The sequence below is a fragment of the Bos indicus x Bos taurus genome, chromosome X, assembly GCF_003369695.1.
Source record: "Bos indicus x Bos taurus breed Angus x Brahman F1 hybrid chromosome X, Bos_hybrid_MaternalHap_v2.0, whole genome shotgun sequence".
Lineage (NCBI taxonomy): Eukaryota > Metazoa > Chordata > Mammalia > Artiodactyla > Bovidae > Bos > Bos indicus x Bos taurus.
This window is the reverse complement of record NC_040105.1, coordinates 89,383,221-89,406,000: the sequence shown is the minus strand read 5'-3', so window position 1 is coordinate 89,406,000 and position 22,780 is coordinate 89,383,221. Positions and strand designations below refer to the sequence as shown.

At 37.8% G+C, this 22,780-nt stretch overlaps 1 protein-coding gene across 4 annotated transcripts in view; it reads left to right on the top strand.

Annotated features, from left to right (window-relative positions):
* The window catches only part of RNF128 (ring finger protein 128, E3 ubiquitin protein ligase), a 65,044-nt gene that overhangs the window by 35,007 nt on the left and 7,257 nt on the right, over positions 1 to 22,780 (top strand). Inside the window, exons 3-7 of one of the 4 annotated variants that reach the window (XM_027533324.1) lie at positions 11,171 to 11,242; positions 14,949 to 15,031; positions 18,004 to 18,100; positions 18,895 to 19,063; positions 21,996 to 22,035. In XM_027533324.1, the coding sequence (XP_027389125.1) occupies positions 11,171 to 11,242; positions 14,949 to 15,031; positions 18,004 to 18,100; positions 18,895 to 19,063; positions 21,996 to 22,035 (461 nt within the window). Of the gene's footprint in view, positions 1 to 11,170; positions 11,243 to 14,948; positions 15,032 to 18,003; positions 18,101 to 18,894; positions 19,133 to 21,995; positions 22,036 to 22,780 lie in introns of all 4 variants that reach the window. The other 3 variants (XM_027533323.1, XM_027533325.1, XM_027533326.1) reach the window with 3 other exon arrangements.

Below are 22,780 nucleotides of genomic sequence, written 5' to 3'. Positions count from 1 at the left end.
GGGAAACTGAACTAAAACCTCCCAGCATGTGATGTCAATGGAGAGTGACTAGCCTGAGGAAGAATTAGATGTAGTTCATTACTTTAAATAGCTCTTTACAAGGTTATCACAAAGTTCAAGTGGCCATAGATCAAGGGAGTAAACATAATTAAATTGTTACATCAATATAAAGATGTCTTAAATGGTCTTATTATGACTAGGAGAATAATTTATCTGAGCCTATTTTCATCCTTCGTTGCCTTCTGCAAGTATTAGATATGGTTATGTTGCTCTTGCTTACCTTATATATAAATGCTATACTAATTGTAAAAGCCCAGATATGACTATTTCATTGTTAAAAAGACCTTGATTACAAGAGAGGGAGTGGATTGTAAAGAGACAATACAATAGATTTAGTTGCTTACTCCTTGAGAGTCTCTCAGGAAACCATGCTTGTTCCTTAGCCAACCCTGGGAAAATGGTCCTCAAGGTGGTTTTATTTTGTTTGTTTTGTTTGATTTTCTGTTTTTTTCCACTTTTATTGAGATATAATTGACATAGAGCTCTGTGCGAGTTTAAGGTGAACAACATAATGATTTGACTTACATCCTAAAATGATGACCACAGCTGGTTTAGTGAACATGCATCATCTCATGTAGATACTCATTAAAGAAATAGGAAAAACAATTTTTTTTACTTGTGATGAGAACTCTTAGGATTTGCTCTCTTAATAACTTTCATTTATAATATATAACTGTGTTAATTATACTTGTCATATAGTACATTATATCCCTAGTACATACTTATCTTATAATTAGTAGTTTGTAGCTTTTGACTACTTTTATCTAATCCCCCCTCCCCCCACTATCTGCCTCTGGTAGCCACAAATCTGACCTCTTTTTCTATAAGTTTTTTTTTTTGAAGTATAATTGACCTATAACACTATGTTAGTTCCTGGTATGTAACACAATGATTTGATATTTCTGTGCATTTCAAAATGATCACCATGATTGTATAGTTGTTACTTGTCACCATAAAAAGATATTGAATAATTACTGATGGCTTCCAGATGGCGCTAGTGGTAAAGAACCTGCCTGCCAATGCAGGAGACTTGAGTTTGATCCCTGGGTTGGAAAGATCCCCTGTAGAAGGAAATGGCAATCTAGTCCAATATTCTTGCTTAGAGAATTGACTTAGAATGCACACACTCATAATTACTGACTATATTCCACACACTGTGCATTTCATACCTGTGACTCATTTATTTTGTAACTGAAATTTGTACCTCTTTATCGCCTATAAACAGTGAAATATTATTCAGCCATAAAAAGAATGGAATCTTAACCACTTGCAACAACATGAATGGACATAGAAGATATTATGCTAAGTGAAGTAAATCAGGCAGAGAAAGACAAATAGTGTATGATTTCACTTACATGTGGATTCTAAAGAACAAAACAAATGAAGAAACATAACAAAATAGAAACAGAGTCATAGATACAGAGAACAAATAGGTGGTTGCCAAAGGTGAGGGGGATCGGGCTGGGGGGCAGAAATAGGTGATGGAGATTAAGTGGTACAGACTTTCATTTACAAAATAGATTAGTCAAAGTGTTCTTTATGTTAATGGTTGATAATTTTGTTATATACATCTGAAGCAATAGACCATGTTGTACCAGTTTGTTATGGGTACTTGGCACAACAGTCAAGATAAATAATATGCACTTGGCTTCATTGTAGGGGTCCTGAGTTTGGGGCAGCATAGCCTACTGCTAGCAGAATTATGTAGTGACCAGTTAGTTCCCCATCTGAGCCTCACATCCTGAGATTCAAATTGGCTTCCTGGGCAGAGATCTGTCACATGTGTCCTTGAAGTTTGCTGCCAAAGAGATAGCACTCCTGTGTGGTCTCAAATGAGGAAGAACTTAGCTACATTAATACCTTAAAATTTGTCCTTGAACTTCAGTTCAGTTCAGTTCAGTCACTCAGTCTTGTCTGACTCTTTGCAACCCCATGAATTGCAGCACACCAGGCCTCCCTGTCCATCACCAACTCCCAGAGTTCACTCAGACTCACGTCCATCAAGTCAGTGATGCCATCTAGCCATCTCATCCTCTGTCGTCCCCTTCTCCTCCTACCCCCAACCCCTCCCAGCATCAGTCTTTTCCAGTGAGTCAACTCTTCACATGAGGTGGCCAAAGTACTGGAGTTTCAGCTTTAGCATCATTCCTTCCAAAGAAATCCCAGGGCTGATCTCCTTCAGAATGGACTGGTTGGATCTCCTTGCAGGCCAAGGGACTCTCAAGAGTCTTCTCCAACACCACAGTTCAAAAGCATCAATTCTTTGGCGCTCAGCTTTCTTCACAGTCCAACTCTCACATCCATACATGACCACTGGAAAAACCATAGCCTTGACTAGATGGACCTTTGTTGGCAAAGTAATGTCTCTGCTTTTGAATATGCTGTCTAGGTTGGTCATAACTTTTCTTCCAAGGAGTAAGTGTCTTTTAATTTCATGGCTGCAGTCACCATCTGCAGTGATTTTGGAGCCCCAAAAAATAAAGTCTGACACTGTTTCCACTGTTTCCCCATCTATTTCCCATGAAGTGATGGGGCCAGATGCCATGATCTTCATCTTCTGAATGTTGAGCTTTAAGCCAACTTTTTCACTCTCCTCTTTCACTTTCATCAAAAGGCTTTTTAGTTCCTCTTCACTTTCTGCCATAAGGGTGGTGTCATCTGCATACCTGAGGTTATTGATGTTTCTCCCGGCAATCTTGATTCCAGATTGTGCTTCTTCCAGCCCAGCGTTTTTCATGATGTACTCTGCATATAAGTTAAATAAGCAGGGTGACAATATACAGCCTTGACATACTCCTTTTCCTATTTGGAACCAGTCTGTTGTTCCATGTCCAGTTCTAACTGTTGCTTCCTGACCTGCATACAGGTTTCTCAAGAGGCAGGTCAGGTGGTCTGGTATTCCCATCTCTTTCAGAATTTTCCACAGTTTATTGTGATTCACACAGTCAAAGGCTTTGGCATAGTCAATAAAGCAGAAATAGATGTTTTTCTGGAACTCTCTTGCTTTTTCGACGATCCAGCAGATGTTGGCAATTTGATCTCTGGTTCCTCTGCCATTTCTAAAACCAGCTTGAACATCTGGAATTTCAAGGTTCACATATTGCTAAAGCCTGGCTTGGAGAATTTTGAGCATTACTTTACTAGCGTGTGAGATGAGTGCCATTGTGTGGTAGTTTGAGCATTCTTTGGCATTGCCTTTCTTTGGGATTGGAATGAAAACTGACCTTTTCCAGTCCTGTGGCCACTGCTGAGTTTTCCAAATTTGCTGGCATATTGAGTGCAGCACTTTCACAGCATCATCTTTCAGGATTTGAAATAGCTCCACTGGAATTCCATTACCTCCACTAGCTTTGTTCATAGTGATGCTTTCTAAGGCCCACTTGACTTCCCATTCCAGGGTGTCTGGCTCTAGGTGAGTGATCACACCATCATGATTATCTTGGTCGTGAAGATCTTTTTTGTACAGTTCTTCTGTGTATTCCTGCCACCTCTTCTTAATATCTTCTGCTTCTGTTAGGTCCATACCATTTCTGTCCTTTATCGAGCCCATCTTTGCATGAAATGTTCCTTTGGTATCTCTAATTTTCTTGAAGAGATCTCTAGTCTTTCCCATTCTGTTGTTTTACTCTATTTCTTTGCATTGATCGCTGAGGAAGCCTTTCTTATCTCTTCTTGCTATTCTTCGGAACTCTGCATTCATATGTTTATATCTTTCCTTTTCTCCTTTGCTTTTCGCTTCTCTTCTTTTCACAGCTATTTGTAAGGCCTCCCCAGACAGCCATTTTGCTTTTTTGCATTTCTTTTCCATGGTGATGGTCTTGAACTTAAAGCATGACTAGAAATATCTGAAACATTTCTGGTCACATTAAATTTTCTCTGCTCTCCTAGTATATGAAATTAGCTGGAAGACTTACCAGGTGGCTGCATACTGTACCAGTATCTATCTATCTATCTATATATATATATAGATATATTTATAGTGGGTGCATGTGTATGTGTCTGTTCCTGCTTAAATTTGAGGTTTAGAACCCTTTACAAAACTACTGGTTTGGTTCTTACATGAGAAGAGCAGATTAAACAAATTCTTATCTGAGTAGGACCTAGTTTTATAGTCTTTCTGTGATTTTCTCATTGAACAAAGGGAAGCTCTTACAATGAGTCTCTCAGGACTTTTTAAAAAAAGTATTCACTTACTATAATAAAGGTTTTGATTGTTTCTTTGAAAAATGCTATCATCTGAGTCATAACCTATCCCCTGGGTCAAATTCCCCCTTTTCTCAATGCTCTTCCTTACAGTGTATTTCTTCACACTGTTCACAGGGATCGTCTTCATGCAAATGATCTGTACTCATATTTCTGTAATTCCATAGACTTATGGGAAGCTGTGTTACCGTCTGCAGCTCCTCTTTCCTTTAGGAATCCTCCCGTTCAAATATTATACATAGGGGTGTTTTTGCTTACTCCTCTTAAAAATTATTTTTATTTATTTGGCTGTGTCAGGTCTTCATTGCAGCATGTTGAATCTTCTAGTTGCAGCATGCAAATTTTAGCTTTTTAAATTGAAGTATAATTGACATACAATATTAGTTTCAGATGTATGACACAGTGATTCGATGCATAGGTTTTTGATTGGGGAAAAAATAGATTTCTCTCAGTTCTCATATATCAAAATAGCCACGACACTCAGATTTTGATTTTGTTCACAGGAATCTGAGTAAAAGAATCCTCTTACCATAATTCTTGATTTTAAGATTTCTGTTGTATAAATTCTAAGCCAAATTTTTATGAAAGCTTTTATTTTTAAAAAAGTGGTGGCTTAAGAACAGGAAAATCTAGTTTGCTTATATCCACGTTCTTTTCTTTCTTTTATATACTCACCCTGCCCAGCCCCCCATCAAGTAATTAGGTTCGACTACATGCCTAGTTATTTATGTGGGTTTCAGTTAAACTGAAAGCTGAATACCTTGGGACCAAAAATCAGGCTGACAAATAACCAGACTAAAACATTTATTTTACTTAGTTCAATATAAATTCATAGGTAAAATAGGTAGAATATCTTTGTGTTCACTGTAATTTAAAAATTGAACATTGTAATATAAGATGAGAATTGCCGCAGATCTTCATTCTTCGGCCCACTTAAAAGTGTCGCTCAGAACAACAACAGAAGAAACTGTACAGCCGAGATTCGTCAGTGACTAGAACATCCCAGCTTTTGAATAGAGTAATGACATTAAGCTTCCGCTGACAAAATTGGCCAACAACCAAACTGCTTTGAATCAGTCTTCTATTCTGCCAAATTTTCTTAGACCAGGTATCTCTTAGAACTGGGGAGGAGGTGGGTAGAATATGTTGATATAAAATACTTGTTTAAGAGAGTTCCCCAAATCACAGTTAAGTAGTCAAATGAAGAAGGATTTGAAGATTGGATAATAGCTGACTTTGAGGGTTTTTTCCCTTTCATTTATCTTCTTCACAAGGAATGTGAAGCCCTTTAAAGGCTTCTTTGCTGTTACACAATGGAGGCAGTGTACTATAGTGGAGAGATCATGGGCTTTAAAGCCAGATAGAACCTGGGCTTGAATTGAATCACAGCTCTGCAACTAACCAGCTGCCTGGCCTTTAGTCAAGCTTCAAGACCTTTTCTTGTCTATAAAATTTGGATATTAAAATGCCTATTCCATAAGGTTGTTACTGTTTAAACAAGATGACACATGTAAAAGCTTAGGGTTAAACCTGACGCATGGCAGGAGTCCAATACATGTTCTCTAAACCTTTTTTCCCTCAAAATTGATTGAGTAGAGGCTTTTAATGAATAAAACTTAAATGGGAAAATCTCTTTTTCTAAATTCAAAAGCTATCCTTTGAGTAAAGATTGATTAAAAAAAAAATGATTAAGGCCCAGTCTTCTACCTACTCACAATCTACTAGGAGAAAAAGACACATGAATAATAACAACTACAGAATATAAGAGGTGGAAACAATGTGCTGTTGGAATTTATAGGATAGGAATTCTGATATGATGGAGAGGTACTGAAAAGGTGTCTGAAGCAATTTGTGTACCAAAGTAGATAAACTCTTAAGTTCTGTTTTTTAAGAAGTAAAACATAAACTATAGTTTGCATTAGGCACATTGTCTTTAAATATTAAAGCATATAGCGGCACCCAAAAGTTTGACTTAATATTATTCAAACGTGCTGTTTAGTTACTAAGTTGTGTCTGACACTTTTACGACTGTAGCCCACCAGGCTCCTCTATCTATAGGATTTCCCAGGCAAGAATACTAGAGTGGGTTGCCATTTTTTTCTCTAGGTGATCTTCCCAACCCAGGGATTGAACCTGTGTCTCTTATGTTTCCTGCATTGACAGGTGAATTCTTTACCGCTGAGCCACCAGGGAAGCCCAAAATATTGTTGTAACAATACTGTATAGGATTATTAGTATTCCTACTTACTGGTGAGGAGACAGAATTGGAGAGAGGTTTCATATTTCCCAAAATGTTAATTTCTTAGTCATGTCCAACTTCTTGTGACCCCATGAATTGTAGCCTGAAAAGCTCCTCTGTCCATGGAATTCTCCAGGCAAGAATCCTGGAGTGGGTTTCCATTCCCTTCTCCAGAGTATCTTCTTGACCCAGGGATTGAACTGGGGTCTCCCACATTGTGGGCAGATGCTTTACTGTCTGAGCCACCAGGGAAATCTCAACCTGTATTTAATATAAACTGTGCTGTGCTGTGCTCATTCATGTCTGGCTCTTTGCGGTCCCATGGACTGTAGCCTACCAGGTTCCTCTGCCCATGGAATTTTTCCAGGTAAGGATACTGGAGTGAGGTGCCATCTCCTACTCCAGATCTTCCCAACCCAGGGATTGAACCTGCATCTCTTGTGTCTCAAACATTGGCAGTCAGATTCTTTACAACTAGCGCCTCCTGTTGTTGTTTAGTCGCTCAGTCATGCCTGACTCTGCGACCCCATGGACTGTGGCACACCAGGTTTACTCTTTGTGTCTTACTCTTTGTGACCCCATGGACAGCACCATGCCAGGCTTGCCTGTCCTTCACCATCTCCTGGAGTTTGCTCAAACTCTTGTCCATTGAGTCGGCGATGCCAGCCAACCATCTCATCCTCTGTCGTCCCCTTCTCCTCCTGGGAAGCCCTTAATATAAACTACTTGGTCTTAATCTTGTTCTCATATGTCAGTATTTAGAGGAGTGGGTGCATCTTGGAAACTCCTACTATCAATGTGACAGTGAAATATTAATATTTTGAGTGCTGATGGCAGTTTTAAAACCTTTATTCAGGTTCTAAAAATTGTGCTTCTTAACAAAACCACAAGTCACACCTCCGTATTGAAAGAAGTATATTTTCCTTATAAAAGCTTGGTAGGAGTTATTGGAAACATTCAGATTTCCTTTCAAAGGCTTTTTAAAATTCTAGGGCTGCTTCCTTAAATACTGGTATATGCTGTGCTACAAATCTTTTAGAAATCCTTCATAATCAAGTCCCTTGCTTAGGATATTCTGGCATCTTGGATTTTCCCCTATATTTTTGTCTCCCCTCAATTTTTTTTAAAACATTTGTCTTAATGTAAGTTCCACTTTTCTCATCAACATAGACTTGAACATTACATTTAAAGTTTGCTTTTGATCCCACCTCTCAAATTAATTTGCAGTTAGTCTTGGATATAATCAAAGTTGTATAGTTAGCATTCATCCCTGATGAATAAGCACTAGCACTGGAGGCTCATGCATTTATATTTTGTTGAACATTTTGGAATGAGAAATCAAACTGTGCAGGCTTAATCATGTAAATACGCTAGAGATGTATCACTTCCTTGTGAGTACATTTCCCCAGTTGTCGTGGAACTGGTTGCTTAAACCTAAGTCAGAAGCTCTCTAAAGACAAAGTGCAAAATGGTTGTCAAAGACTTCTCATCAACTTCACTTTTTCCTTGCCGTATTTTCTCTTGTTGGCTCTATTTTTGTATCATCTGCATTTTTCTCTTCTTCATGTCGAAATAGCTTATATTTTATAGGAAACGAAAGTAGTAATGTTTGGAAGTTTAGGCCAAGGCCAGAGCCCTGTGGGCATACTGGCCATAATTTGCCAGACCGTAGAATCCAGGAGTTGGAAAAACTTCAAACGATTTTGGATGGCTGTATTATAATGGAATCTTGGGGTATGAAGAGCAGACTTCTGTACTAACTGTCGTTTAGAGGTTGCATTCCCTTTTGGACAAATTATTTTACTTTTGCAAGCCTCCATTTGAATGACATTAAAATAGAGATATTGTCTCCTTTAGGGGATACTGTGAGGATTAAGTGAGGTAATAGATATCAAAAATAATTTTAAATTATATAACAGCTATTTTCTAAGTTTCCTGTAAATGTGTTATCATAACTTTCACAATTTAAAAAAATAAGAAAAACAAAACAAACTAAAACATTTTTTTAAACAATTATATAAATATAAGGAAGTAGTAGTACTAGCTTCCTACTTCAAGCCACAGTAAACAAAAGATGACTACCTTGATGTCAGAGTTAAGTGTTCCCAAACTCTGGGCTTCAGTGGGACTGACACTAACCAACTCTGAGATTTTGAGCAAGGTATTCTTTCTCTTTGGGCATCAGTTTTCTTTTCTGTCAGATTAGATATCAGGCTAGGTGAACTCCCAAGAATTTTTCCAGCTCTAAAGACCCTAAGTGTACCTTGTTTCACTGTCATTCTATTATTTACTTGTGATGCAAGTAACAAAATAGAAGGGAAATATTTAGGCTCAAAATTAAGTACCATGATAAAATTCCCCTTGTGAGTGAACTCCATGATTAAGTCTCCCAAACAGGGAGTGAAAGGGCTTCAATTAGCACTTCTTTCCTTCTAAGGGCTAGGCCTTCCTATTAACTGTTTCTATGAGCTATGTTTGCCCGTCAGATAACAATCTGAGAAGTTTCTGCTCCTACTGTGACAGCAGAAAAATACTTTGGCAGTAATCACCTTGGCATCAAGTCAAATACCTTTCACAAAATGATATCTTACATAGGAGGTAGATTTGGGCATTAAGGAATAGCTTCACATACCTATACTCATGGATTATTCCCGTCCAAAATATATTTGCTACAGACATGTATAAATATGCTTATTGATGAAAATACTTTATATTTTCATTTAATAAACATTTTATTGAGTGTCTGTTATCAGCCAGACATTATGCTGGGTACTTTACTTACATAGCTTCCCGGTGGTTCAGATGGTATAGAATCTGCCTGCAATGTGGGAGACCCAGGTTTGATCCCTGGGTTGGGAAGATCCCCCTGGAGAAGGAAATGGCAACTTACTCCAGTATTCTTGCCTGGGAAATCCCATGGACAGAGCAGCCTGGTGGGTTACAGTCCATGAGGTCTCAGAGAGTGGGACACAACTGAGTGACAAACACTTAAATTATCTCTAATTTTCATATAGCCTTGATGTCAGCTAGGGGGTCTCCCTCTGGGGATGGAGGTACATACGGGGGGCGGGGGGGTGGGGTGGGGATGAGGAAGCTGTTGACATTCTCATAAGACTTCTGGTTCTGCCCATCTACTTTTTGCTGAATTTCTCTAAGTTTGTTCATTTCACAATACAAAATAGGAAGATTGCTTATCATCTTGCCCTGCTAAACATGCTATCTCTCTATTCCATACAGCATCCACCCAGGCATGAAACCTGGCCTCTTCTTCAATTTACATATATATTATCTTTTCTTGAGGCATTCGTATATGTGGTAGATTTTACTGAAATATAAGGAAGGTTTATTTGTGGCATCACAAATAATTTCAAATTAACACTGGATGTCTCATACTACCTGGCTTTCCCCCCACCCCCACCCTCCAGTTCATCCCACACAAAGAGATAGTCTCTCATTGATTCCTTTCCTTCTCACTTTTCCCTCGCCTTTTAGATTTCCCCCATACTTTTTTAAATTTTATTTTTTAATTTATTTTTATTTGAAGGATAATTGCTTTACAGTGTTGCATTGATTTCTGCCATACATCAACATGAATCAGCCTTAGGTTTACATATGTTCCCTCCCTTCTGAACCTCCCTCCCATCCCCCACCCCATTCAACCCCTCTAGATTGTCACAGAGCACCAGGTTGAGCTCCCTGTGTTATACAGCCACTTCCCACTAGCTATCTGTTTTGCACATGGTAATATGTATGCATTTCAATGCTACTGTCTCAATTTTTCCCACCCTCTCCTGCCCCCGCTATAAGTCTATTCTTATGTCTGTAAGTCTATTCTTATGTCTATAAGTCTATTCTCTATGTCTGAGTCTTTATTCTTCCCCTACAAATATGTTCATTGGTACCATTTATCTAGATTCCATATTAAAACCTCACTTTTGATTCAAATATATACATATGTGTATATATGGATAGATACATATAAATGTAATATTTTAGTCCTTATTCCCTAAATGAACCATGGACTTGCCTTTGCATATCCAGACTCATCTAGGTATATGTTAAGTGAAATAAACAAAAAACTCTCAGAATCCACCCACCTTACAAGGCAGTAGTGGTTATAAACAGCAATGTTTTTCCCCTAGTACTGAATAACACTGGAAGGATTGATGTTATCCTCATTTTATAGATGAGTAAACAAGCACAAAAATTTAATGACTTGTCCAGGATTTTTCATTTCATAAGTGACAAAGTCAGAGTTTGAATCTAGGTTCATTTGAATCCAAATCCTATGCACTTTCTACCAAACAAGACACTTCAAAAAAAAAGAAATTGGAAAATATGTACTTTAAGACCTTCTGGGCTTTTGAAAATAGGAAAACTGCTTTGAAAATCCATAGCATCTGAATTCATTTGGAATAGAGACATAGAGCTTTATCGTTGTGGCCCAAAGCTGCTGTTTAAGAAGGTAGGAAACATAAGGTTTCAGTAGTTCAAAAAATCCTGTTTGATATGAGATAAATGGACATTTATTATGGTTAATTAAATTGTGTCTTTCAGCATTTACTTATACACTGACTTTTACCTTATAGATATTTATTAATCCTCTCTACCTCTTTTATCATATTTGTTTAAAATTTTTTTTCTAATACCTGCTATTTTTTATTACAGAGACAGTTAAAGGCAGATGCTAAAAAAGCTATTGGAAGGCTTCAACTCCGTACACTGAAGCAAGGAGACAAGGTGCATTTATGACTTTTTTTTTTTTTTTTTGAGGGTCTAATGCGATCTTAACATGCATTTCTTTTTTTTTTTCTTTTAAATGCTATTTGTTTTAAAGCAGTGCTACCAATCCATTTTTTAAAGTTCATGTTCTTCCAAAGTATGATTTTAATTGGAATTTATAAATATAACTGATTTTTTAATCTATTTAATGCTGGAGGTTGGCTGAATAATGACCCCCAAGGACATCCAGGTTTTTTTTTTTAATCCCTGGAGCCTGTAAATGTTATCTTATATAGCAAAAAAGACTTTGCAGATGTGATTAAGTTAAGGATCTTGAGATGGGAAGATTATCCTAGATTATCCAAGTGAAAGTGAAGTCGCTCAGTCGTGTCCGACTCTTTGCGACCCCATGGACTGTAGCCTACCAGGCTCCTCCGTCCATGGGATTTTCCAGGCAAGAATACTGGAGTGGGTTGCCATTGCCTTCTCCAGGGGATCATCCAAGTGGGGCCTGAATATAATCACAGCGTTCTTATGCGAGGGAGGCAAGAGGAGATTTGACAATGAAGTAGGAGATGTGACAATGGAAGTAAGAGATTGGAGTGGTACAAGAAAGGGTCCATGAGCAATAACACTTAAGAGTATAAGTTTGTGCATTTTAAGCCACTAAGTTATTGTAATTTGTTGTAGCAACAACAGAAGATGAATATAGTACTTAAGTACAATTTTACTTGAACATCGATTTTCAGATTTAGCACAGTTGAAAAGTACCATTGATGTTTAAAACCCATATAAAAAAATAGCTATAGAGGTTTGTACGACAATGAAAATATAGCTATAGAACTTATTGAAATAAAAAAATACCATCTAAAATAGCACCAAAGCCATTATATACTTAGGTATACATCTTACAAAATGTGTACAAGGTCTATATGCTGAAAACTACAAAATATCAAAGAAAGAAAGAAATCAAAGAAGACCTAAAGGAATCGGGATATACCATGTTCATGAGTTAGAAGACTCTCCCCAAACTAATCTAAAGATTCATCGCAGTTTCAATCAAAATATTAGTTGCATCTTTTGTAGAAATTGACAAGTTGATTCTGAGTTTATTTGGAAAAGCAAGAGAACTAGAATAACCAAAATAATTCTGATAAACAACAAATTTGGATGCCTAATGTTTCCTGATTTGCACAGTTATTTTAAAGTTATAGTTGTCCAGAAGGTGTGGTATTAGGAAAAGGCTAGACCTTTAGATCTTTGGAACAGAAGAGACAGTCCAGAAATAGACCTACAGATATATGATCAACTGATTTTAGACAAAGGTGCAAAAGCAATTTAAAAGGACAGCCATTTGGTGGCTCACCATAAACAGTGACTGAATATCCATATACAGAAAAAATAAACAATGAACCTCAGTCCATGCTTTATACCCTCTGTAAAAATTAACTCCAAATGGACCACAGACTTAAATATAAAACCTAGAACTATGAAGTTTTATAAGAGAACTTTGGAGAAAAATATCTCTGTTGCTTGAGTTAGGCAAAAATTACTTAGATATGATACCAAAAACAAGTCCTTTAAAGAAAAAAATGAGAAATTTGACTGTTAAAATTAGCTTTTGCTGTTTGAAAGACACTGTTAAGATACTGAAAAGATGAGCCACAGACTTGAGTCACATATCTGATAAAGGACTGTATTCAGAATATATAAAGAACTCTCAAAATTCAACAAAAGAAAAAGCAACCTAGTGTAAAAATGGGCAAAACAGACATTTTACCAAAGAAATATATGGTTAGCAAAGAAGCACATAAAATGTTGCTCAACATTATTCATCATTAGGGAAGTGCAAATTAAAACCACACTGTGATACCCACAGCACATTTATTAGAATGGCTAAAACCAATTGAACCTACAATACCAATAGCTGGTCAGATGTGGAACAGCTGGAACTTTCATGCATTTGCTGGTGAGAATGCAATATACAGCCAGTTTGGAAAACGATTTTGCAATTTTATGAAGTCAAATATACACTCTCCAAAGAACCCAGCAATCTCACTGCTAGGTGTTTACCCACTTATATAAAAGCTTGTTCAAAATTGCTCAGGGAAGCTTTACTGATTACCCAAAACTGAAAAGAAGCCAAATGTCCTTCAGATGGTGAATGGATAAAAAACTGTGGTACATCTATATTAAAGAGTACTACTTAGCCATAAAAACAGCAGAACCCTACTGATATATTCACCAACAGGGATGAATTGTAAATGCGTTATGTTAAGTAAAAGAAGCCAGACACAAAGGCTATATAATACACAATTCCACTTATAAGATACCCTGGAGAAGCCAAAATAGAAGGCACTGAAAAACAAATCAGTGGGTAAGAGAAGACAGAGATAAAAGGAGGGTGTTAATTACAAAGGGATATAGAGGAATTTATTGGAGTACTAGGACTATCCTGTGTCTTGATTATGGTGGGGATTAAGTGACTGCATGCTTCTCCAAACTTGCAAAACTATTTACTCAACATTTAGAATGAATTTAACTTCATATGAATTATACCTTAATTTTTTGATGGAAAAACGTAGCCAAAGAACTTATGCTGCTGTTGCTGCTAAGTTGCTTCAGTCGTGTCTGACTCTGTACAACCCCATAGACAGAGGCCCACCAGGCTCCCCCATCCCTGGGATTCTCCAGGCAAGAACACTGGAGTGGGTTGCCATTTCCTTCTCCAATGAATGAAAGTAAAAAGTGAAAGGGAAGTCGCTCAGTCATGTCCAATTCTTAGCGACCCCATGGACTGCAGCCTACCAGGCTCTGCCATCTATGGGATTTTCCAGGCAAGAGTACTGGAGTGGGGTGCCATTGCCTTCTCCAAAAGAACTTATGGCACTGTGTAAATTCTAAAACCAGGAAAAAGTTTACGTCAGTGCTTCATGTTTCTCTTTATACTATTCCTCTTGGGTTAACTTTATTCTTTTACATTTATTTATTTATTTCTGTCATGCTATATGGCTTGCAAGATCTGAGTTCCCCGACTAGGGATTGAACCCAGGCTATGGCAGTGAAGAGTCGACTCACTGGAAAAGGCCCTGATGCTGGGAGGGATTGGGGGCAGGAGGAGAAGGGGATGACAGAGGATGAGATGGCTGGATGGCATCACTGACTTGATGGACATGAGTTTGGGTAAACTCTGGGAGTTGGTGATGGACAGGGAGGCTTGGCATGTGGCGATTCATGGGGTTGCAAAGAGTCAGACACAACTGAGCAACTGAACTGAACTGAACTAATGGCAGTGAAAGCCCAGAATCCTAACCACTAGGCTACTCAGGAATCCTCTTCTTTTACTTTTTAAAGTCTTAAGTATTTTATTTTCTAATTTCAATTACATAATACACAGTGTTATCAACTTGTCGCCATGTTTTATATTAGATCTTCAGACCTCATAGTTGAAAATTTGTACCCTTTTACTAACTTTTCCCTATTTTCCCCCCTCCTCAGCCCTTGAAAACTACTTTTCTACTCTGTTTCTATAAGTTTGGCTTTTTTTTAGATTCCAGTTAAGTCTAGATAATTTTAAATTTCTTATTGAAAGTCATTTTAGTGATATGATGCTCCTTCTGTAGGAATTTAAGTAATGTATTAAATACATGTATATTCTGATCTTGCTCTGTAGTTTAGTGTGTTTTTCTTATCCATCAGAATAACAGTAACTCTTTGCTCTTAGGAAATCGGCCCTGATGGAGATAGTTGTGCCGTGTGTATTGAACTATATAAACCAAATGATTTGGTGCGCATCCTAACCTGCAAGTAAGTTTGATTTTCTTTTATGTTGTCAATAAAAATAGCTGATTTACAAAAATGATTATAGTGCAGGAAACTATTTTGAATGTCTCCAAATAAATAAAGTGTTTGTTTCTAACTTCTTTTCACTTAAATACAGATGATTGCTTTATTTCTAATATCATTGGAAATAGTATGAGGCTAACTATATGAAGTTTCCATAATCTGGTACAATTTGGAAACTACTTCTGTAAAAAACTGAGAACCTAGCTAGCACCACTATTGATTGTGTGTGTATGTGTGTGTGTGTGTAGCCAGCACCACTGTTTATTTGTGTGTTTGTGTGTGAGCGGTACTGGATAATTTAATTAAAAAGATTTCTGCCCATCCTGTTGAGAAAAAATAAAATCAATTTATGAGCACCTATTTGGAAGTGTTTGTTAGCTTTTCATTATCCATCTCCTGGAAGTTATTCTTAACATTCTTCCTTTTTGCTATTAAATAGTGGTATTCTTGGAATTTGTCACATTTCCTAAATTATGAGAATTATTTTGCACTCAATACTTTTGTCTATATTATCAAGAATGACTAATTGTACTAGTTTATAGTTCAGTTCAGTTCAGTTCAGTCGCTCAGTCATGTCTGACTCTTTGCGACCCCATGAATCGCAGCACGCCAGGCCTCCCTGTCCATCACCAACTCCCAGAGTTCACTCAAACTCATGTCCATCAAGTCGGTGATGCCATCCAGCCATCTCATCCTCTGTCGTCCCCTTCTCCTCCTGCCCCCAATTCCTCCCAGCATCAGAGTCTTTTCCAATGAGTCAACTCTTGGCATGAGGTGGCCAAAGTACTGGAGTTTCAGCTTTAGCATCAGTCCTTCAAAAGAACAACCAGGACTGATCTCCTTTAGAATGGACTGGTTGGATCTCCTTGCAGTCCAAGGGACTCTCAAGAGTCTTCTCCAACACCACAGTTCAAAAGCATCAATTCTTCGGCACTCAGCTTTCTTCACAGTCCAACTCTCACATCCATACATGACTACTGGAAAAACCATAGCCTTGACTAGACGGACCTTTGTTCGCAAAGTAATGTCTCTGCTTTTGAATATGCTGTCTAGGTTGGTCATAACTTTCCTTCCAAGGAGTAAGCATCTTTTAATTTCATGGCTGCAGTCACCATCTGCAGTGATTTTGGAGCCCCAGAAAATAAAGTCTGACACTGTTTCCACTGTTTCCCCATCTATTTCCCATGAAGTGATGGGACCAAATGCCATGATCTTCGTTTTCTGAATGTTGAGCTTTAAGCCAACTTTTTGACTCTCCTCTTTCACTTTCATCAAGAGGCTTTTTAGTTCCTCTTCACTTTCTGCCATAATGGTGGTGTCATCTACATATCTGAGGTTATTGATATTTCTCCTAGCAATCTTGATTCCAGATTGTGCTTCTTCCAGCCCAGCGTTTCTCATGATGTACTCTGCATATAAGTTAAATAAGCAGGGTAACAATATATAGCCTTGATGTACTCCTTTTCCTATTTGGAACCAGTCTGTTGTTCCATGTCCAGTTCTAACTGTTGCTTCCTGACTTGCATATAGGTTTCTTAAGAGGCAGGTCAGGTGGTCTGGTATTCCCATCTCTTTCAGAATTTTCCACAGTTTATTGTGATCCACACAGTCAAAGGCTATGGCATAGTCAATAAAGCAGAAATAGATGTTTTTCTGGAACTCTCTTGCTTTTTCCATGATCCAGCAGATGTTGGCAATTTGATCTCTGGTTCGTCTGCCATTTCTAAAGCCAGCTTGAACATCTGGAAGTTCACAGTTCACATATTGCTGAAGCCTGGCTTGGAGAATTTTGAGCATTATTTTACTAGAATGTGCAATGAGTGCTATTGTGAGGTAGTTTGAGCATTCTTTGGCATTGTCTTTCTTTGGGATTGGAATGAAAACTGACCTTTTCCAGTCCTGTGGCCACTGCTGAGTTTTCCAAATTTGCTGGCATATTGAGTGCAGTACTTTCACAGCATCATCTTTCAGGATTTGAAATAGCTCCACTGGAATTCCATCACCTCCACTAGCTTTGTTCGTAGTGATGCTTTCTAAGGCCCACTTGACTTCCCATTCCAGGATGTCTGGCTCTAGGCGAGTGATCACACCATCATGATTATCTTGGTCATGAAGATCTTTTTTGTACAGTTCTTCTGTGTATTCCTGCCACCTCTTCTTAATATCTTCTGCTTCTGTTAGGTCCATACCATTTCTGTCCTTTATCGAGCCCATCTTTGCATGAAATGTTCCCTTGGTATCTCTAAGTTTCTTGAAGAGATCTCTAGTCTTTCCCATTCTGTTGTTTTCCTCTATTTCTTTGCATTGATCACTGAGGAAGGCTTTTTATCTCTCCTTGCTATTCTTTGGAACTCTGGATTCAGATGCTTATATCTTTCCTTTTCTCCTCAGGTTTTCGGTTCTCTTTTCACAGCTATTTGTAAGGCCTATTCAGACAGCCATTTTGCTTTTTTGCATTTCTTTTCCATGGGGATGGTCTTGATCCCTGTCTCCTGTACAATGTTGTGAATCTCCATCCATAGTTCATCAGGCACTCTATCTATCAGATCTAGTCCCTTAAATCTATTTCTCACTTCCACTGTATAATCATAAGGAATTTGATTTACGTCATACCTGAATGGTCTAGTTAGGATATAACAAAATAATCAAGATCCGAATTACTGTACATCTTAGATCAGGCAATATCTTAACTATTTTTTCATAAGTAGTATTAAAAATAGTTTTTATGAAGCTAGGGTAATGAGGCTTTTATATTTAAAAGTACTGTATTATGAAATTTCTAAATTTTGTTTCTGTAATTGTGTGTTTTAAAGGGAAAAAAGTCATTTGTTAAAAGACCAAGTAAACTTATAGAGTAACTTGTTAGTATATTAGGCAAAGCGTTGTTGCTATTTCACAACAGATAACCAATTTATATGTTTTTCCTTCATTAGCCATGTTTTCCATAAGACATGTGTTGACCCATGGCTGTTAGAACACAGGACTTGCCCCATGTGCAAATGTGACATACTCAAAGCTTTGGGAATTGAGGTAAACATTGCTAAACTATTTATACAAAGGAACTTAACCAGTGTGTTATTTATATATCTTAACCTTCAGAAAGTCATCATCCTATTTTGTAACTATACAATGTGCTAGACTTATAGGTTATACCAAAAACGGGAACTACTTATATCATAGTGACAGTGAGATGCCGTGTTGGACCACCTCTGTTTTCCTCCTTCTTCCCCCTCCTCAAATGTACTTATTATGTGGTCAGAACTTGAAGTGATAACCCCAGCTGACTTCTGATACCCCTTGTTGTTTTTTACTATCTTACTATTGCATTGCAACCAAACTTGTAGTTAAATGAGCATGTAAAGTTTGAGAAAGTATAATAAATATTGAATTATATTTCATAAGTGAAAAAACTACCTGTTTCACAATATACACAACAGAGACTCAAGATCAACAGAATCTTCCTGACTTGAGGAGATATATAGATGACAGTGATTCTCAATACTCCTAGGGGACAGCATAGGAATTTGTTTTTTGAGTGCGTTCCTTGTCTCAGGCATTATATTATGAAGTGTTCACCCAGATAAACATTTCAAATGTTGATGACAGTCTGCCTGTAACATCTTTCACCCCATTGGACCCTGTTATTCCAGTGCTCTGGCTGGGACCAGCAAGAGATGTTTGTGATCATCAAAAAATAGATTGTAAGTTTCAAAAGTCAAGAAGCCTTGCTCTAAGAAGTCACCTATGAAGAAACTTTGTAATAATATGTCAAGGAAAAGTGTGTACTCTGAGATCCTGTTAATGTGGTCAAATGCTTTCCACAGGTGGATGTTGAAGATGGGTCAGTGTCTTTACAAGTTCCTGTATCCAATGAAACTTCCAGTAATGCCTCTCCTCATGAAGAGGATAACCGCAGTGAGACTGCTTCATCTGGATATGCTTCAGTTCAGGGAGCAGATGAACCACCTTTGGAGGAACATGCACACTCAGCAAGTGAGCACCAGGCTGAGGGGCCCCAAGTGCCCCACAAATGATCCGCTGGAGATTAGACACCCAGGCAGAGTACTCCTGTTTTTTAGCATTTATTCTGTTTATCCATTAACACAATTAACACATTCCAGGTTTTTTCTAGTGACAGTGATGCAATGCAGGATGCACCCCTCTTTTGACTTAATATACACGTATTCAAATATACCTGAAACAGATGAAATGCTTTAAGAATGGGGTTTATTCACAGAAAAAAGATTTTTTATTAGAAAGTTGCTCTCAAATGCATTTAAGTGTTGATTTATTAACTTACAGAAGCTAAGGACAAGTTTTCAACTTTAGAAGCCATTCTTTATTGCATATCAACCAGAAATTATGGAATGATAAAATATAATTTAATTTCCAAAACCTTGATTTATACACAACTTCTCCAGAACCACCCCCTCCTTTTTTTGCCAGATGGGAAACTGTGTTTAAGAACAGTGTGCTGCCACCTGTTATTTGCCATGAAATGAACAAACCTTGGAAACTAAAAGTGAATGTATTAATTTCAAAATAGTAATGCCATACCAATAGAGAGATTTTAGGGAATTCTGTTACTTTTTTCCTTAGAGAAAACCCCTATACAAATTATTTTCTCTCTCTTTAACTTCTACCTTTGTCTTTTGGTTTTTGTTGGTTTGATAGTTTTTCCTCAGTCCCCATTTTGAGATGACCTAATTCTGGCCTAAAAAACCGGAGGAAAATGAAATGTCAAGATGACTTGTAAAAGTTGCAGCTTCCTATAACATGAACCTTTGTCCTTGATAGGCTTATCAGTGACATAGATACCATTTGTACAGGGGTCACGAGGAATACCATCATGCAAAAGCAAACCTCATATTGTAATCTAATCTTTGAACAGTTTGCAGAGTACAAAGTAGTCATAAAAATCTTAATAATCTGTGTTTTATTCTACCTATAATAGATAATCATTGTCTCTTAGCCTCAGATGAATTTTTGGTTCCTGTAACTGTGTGCTAATAGAATTCAGTGATGAGAAAGAAGAGGGTATGGCATAATTCAGTTTAGCAGCATTGGTAGTTCAGTGGTAGAATTCTTGCCTGCTATGCAGGAGGCATGAGTGTATGGGATAATTCAGTTTATTGCCAGGTCAGTTTAAAAGAAGAAGAAAAGTCCCAACCTACCATTTTGGTGTTCTGTTTTTATGGGGGAGGGTGGAAGGCAGAACAGTTTTTGCAGAGAATTTGAGAAGCAAATAAAATGACGATTCATATTCCTTCTCCCGTATTCTTTATCTGCATTAATGGTAGGAACACCAACCCAGGTGCCTCAATCCAGAAACTTAGGGAGAATCCTAGATTCTTCCCTCTCCCTTTCCTTTTGATTCAATATAATTTTTCCTTTAATCCATCTCCTAATTTCTAACCTTAATTCAACAGTCATAGTTTGAACCACTCTCTTCTCTCTGCCCATTCCTTCCACTCTTCCTCCACCAAGAAATTGGGGAAGTCAAGTCCAACTCCTGTTCCTCCTTTAAAACTTGCTTCCCTTTGAGTTTGGAGAATGGATACATATATATGGATGGCTGAGTCCCTTTGCTGTTCACCTGAAACTATCACAACATTGTTAATTGGCGTTCAGTTCAGTTCAGTCGCTCAGTCGTGTCCGACTCTTTGCGACCCCATGAATCGCAGCACGCCAGGCCTCCCTGTCCATCACCAACTCCCGGAGTTCACTCAGACTCATGTCCATTGAGTCAGCGATGCCATCCAGCCATCTCATCCTCTGTCGTCCCCTTCTCCTCCTGCCCCCAATCCCTCCCACCATCAGAGTCTTTTCCAATGAGTCAACTCTTCATGTGAGGTGGCCAAAGTACTGGAGTTTCAGCTTTAGCATCATTCCTTCCAAAGAAATCCCAGGGCTGATCTCCTTCAGAATGGACTGGTTAGATCTCCTTGCAGTCCAAAGGACTCTCAAGAGTCTTCTCCAACACCACAGTTCAAAAGCATCAATTCTTTGGTGCTCGGCTTTCTTCACAGTCCAACTCTCACATCCATACATGACTACTGGGAAAACTATAGCCTTGACCAGACGGACCTTTGTTGTCAAAGTAATGTCTCTGCTTTTGAATATGCTATCTAGGTTGGTCATAACTTTCCTTCCAAGGAGTAAGCGTCTTTTAATTTCATGGCTGCAATCACCATCTGTAGTGATTTTGGAGCCCCCAAAAATAAAGTCTGACACTGTTTCCCCATCTATGTCCCATGAAGTGATGGGACCAGATGCCATGATCTTAGTTTTCTGTATCTTAGTTTTATTTTGTATTTGTATCTTAGTTCCCAATACAAAATAAAATGTTGAAAAGAAAACTTGCTCCCCTGAGAAGCCTATCTTTAGTTATATGTGTGGCCCTACTGTCTACTTCCACAGAACTTCTATCATTGCACTTATTGCACTGAATTGTATTAAAACCTTAAAAAGTCCATTTGGGTAGGGACAGTGTCTTATTGTTCACTATTGTACACCCAGCACCTAGTACAAGCTGCCTCACAGCAAATACTGAAATAAGTATTGAATGAGTGACCACACAGAATAGATTTTTCCCACTCACACAACTAGAGAAAAGCCCGCATAGCAAATAAGACCCAGCACAGCCAAAAATAAATAAATAAAATAAAAAGAATAATAGTTTAACCCACATAAATGGTGTTTGTTTGCCTTAATAAGAATAAAGTAATATGTTTCCTGTAACTATAATATAAATTGGACAGAGATGTTTAAGCTGTGTGGAGTAGATTTGTTTCAACATTAGGAAACCAGAAGTTTTATTAAATATAAAATTAGCCCTGATTTAAAATCATGTATTTTAAGATAAGCTTCTGATATCTAAGGGAAGTATTTCGTTGTATTTCAGTTGTAATTTTTTATTTTACAGTTCAACTGTGGCCCCTAGTCATCATTATTATGCTGAGATGGTGAGATATTCTAATTTACATCTAATAGTTTGTAGAAAAGTTACACATACAGAAATATTCATCTTTACCCTGCCTTTTCTTCACTTTTAGAAGCCATATGCTATTTCTAAAGTCAGTAACCAAAACCCAAACCAGTCTAAGAATACCTGTTATAAAGTCAACAACCTATGTTACTTCCTCATATGATTGGATTTTGCTCAGACACTAAATGTTGGAGGCATGCCAAATGTACAACCGTCACAAGTGTGAGCACCCAAATAAATGGATACATAGAATTGGTATGGCCTTGGGGTAAAATCCTCCCATTCAGAGTCAGAGAAAAAATAAAAGTTAAGAAATTTAAGCTTAGTTTCCTAATACTTTATTATGCTCTTCAAACAAATCAAATATTAAATTGACTTAAACCAACATCTTTGAAGGTGAATATGTTAGTGTGACTTTTGTGACTACTTAAAATGTAATCATGGATAGAAGTGGCACACTTGCCATCCCTTTTATATATTGATATTTGGGGTTTCATAATTTAAGGGTTACTTTTCCTTCTTGGCTACTTCTCCTATAGTTTAGAGATACTGCTAATAGATGAATTGGTGCCTCAGTCATATGTCTTAAATTAAGAGAATATACTTTGCTTTGAGGGAGAAGGAGACAGCAACCCACTCCAGTATTCTTGCCTGGAGAGGCTAATGGATGGAGGAGCCTGGCAGGCTACAGTCCATGGGATCACAAGAGTCGGACATGACTG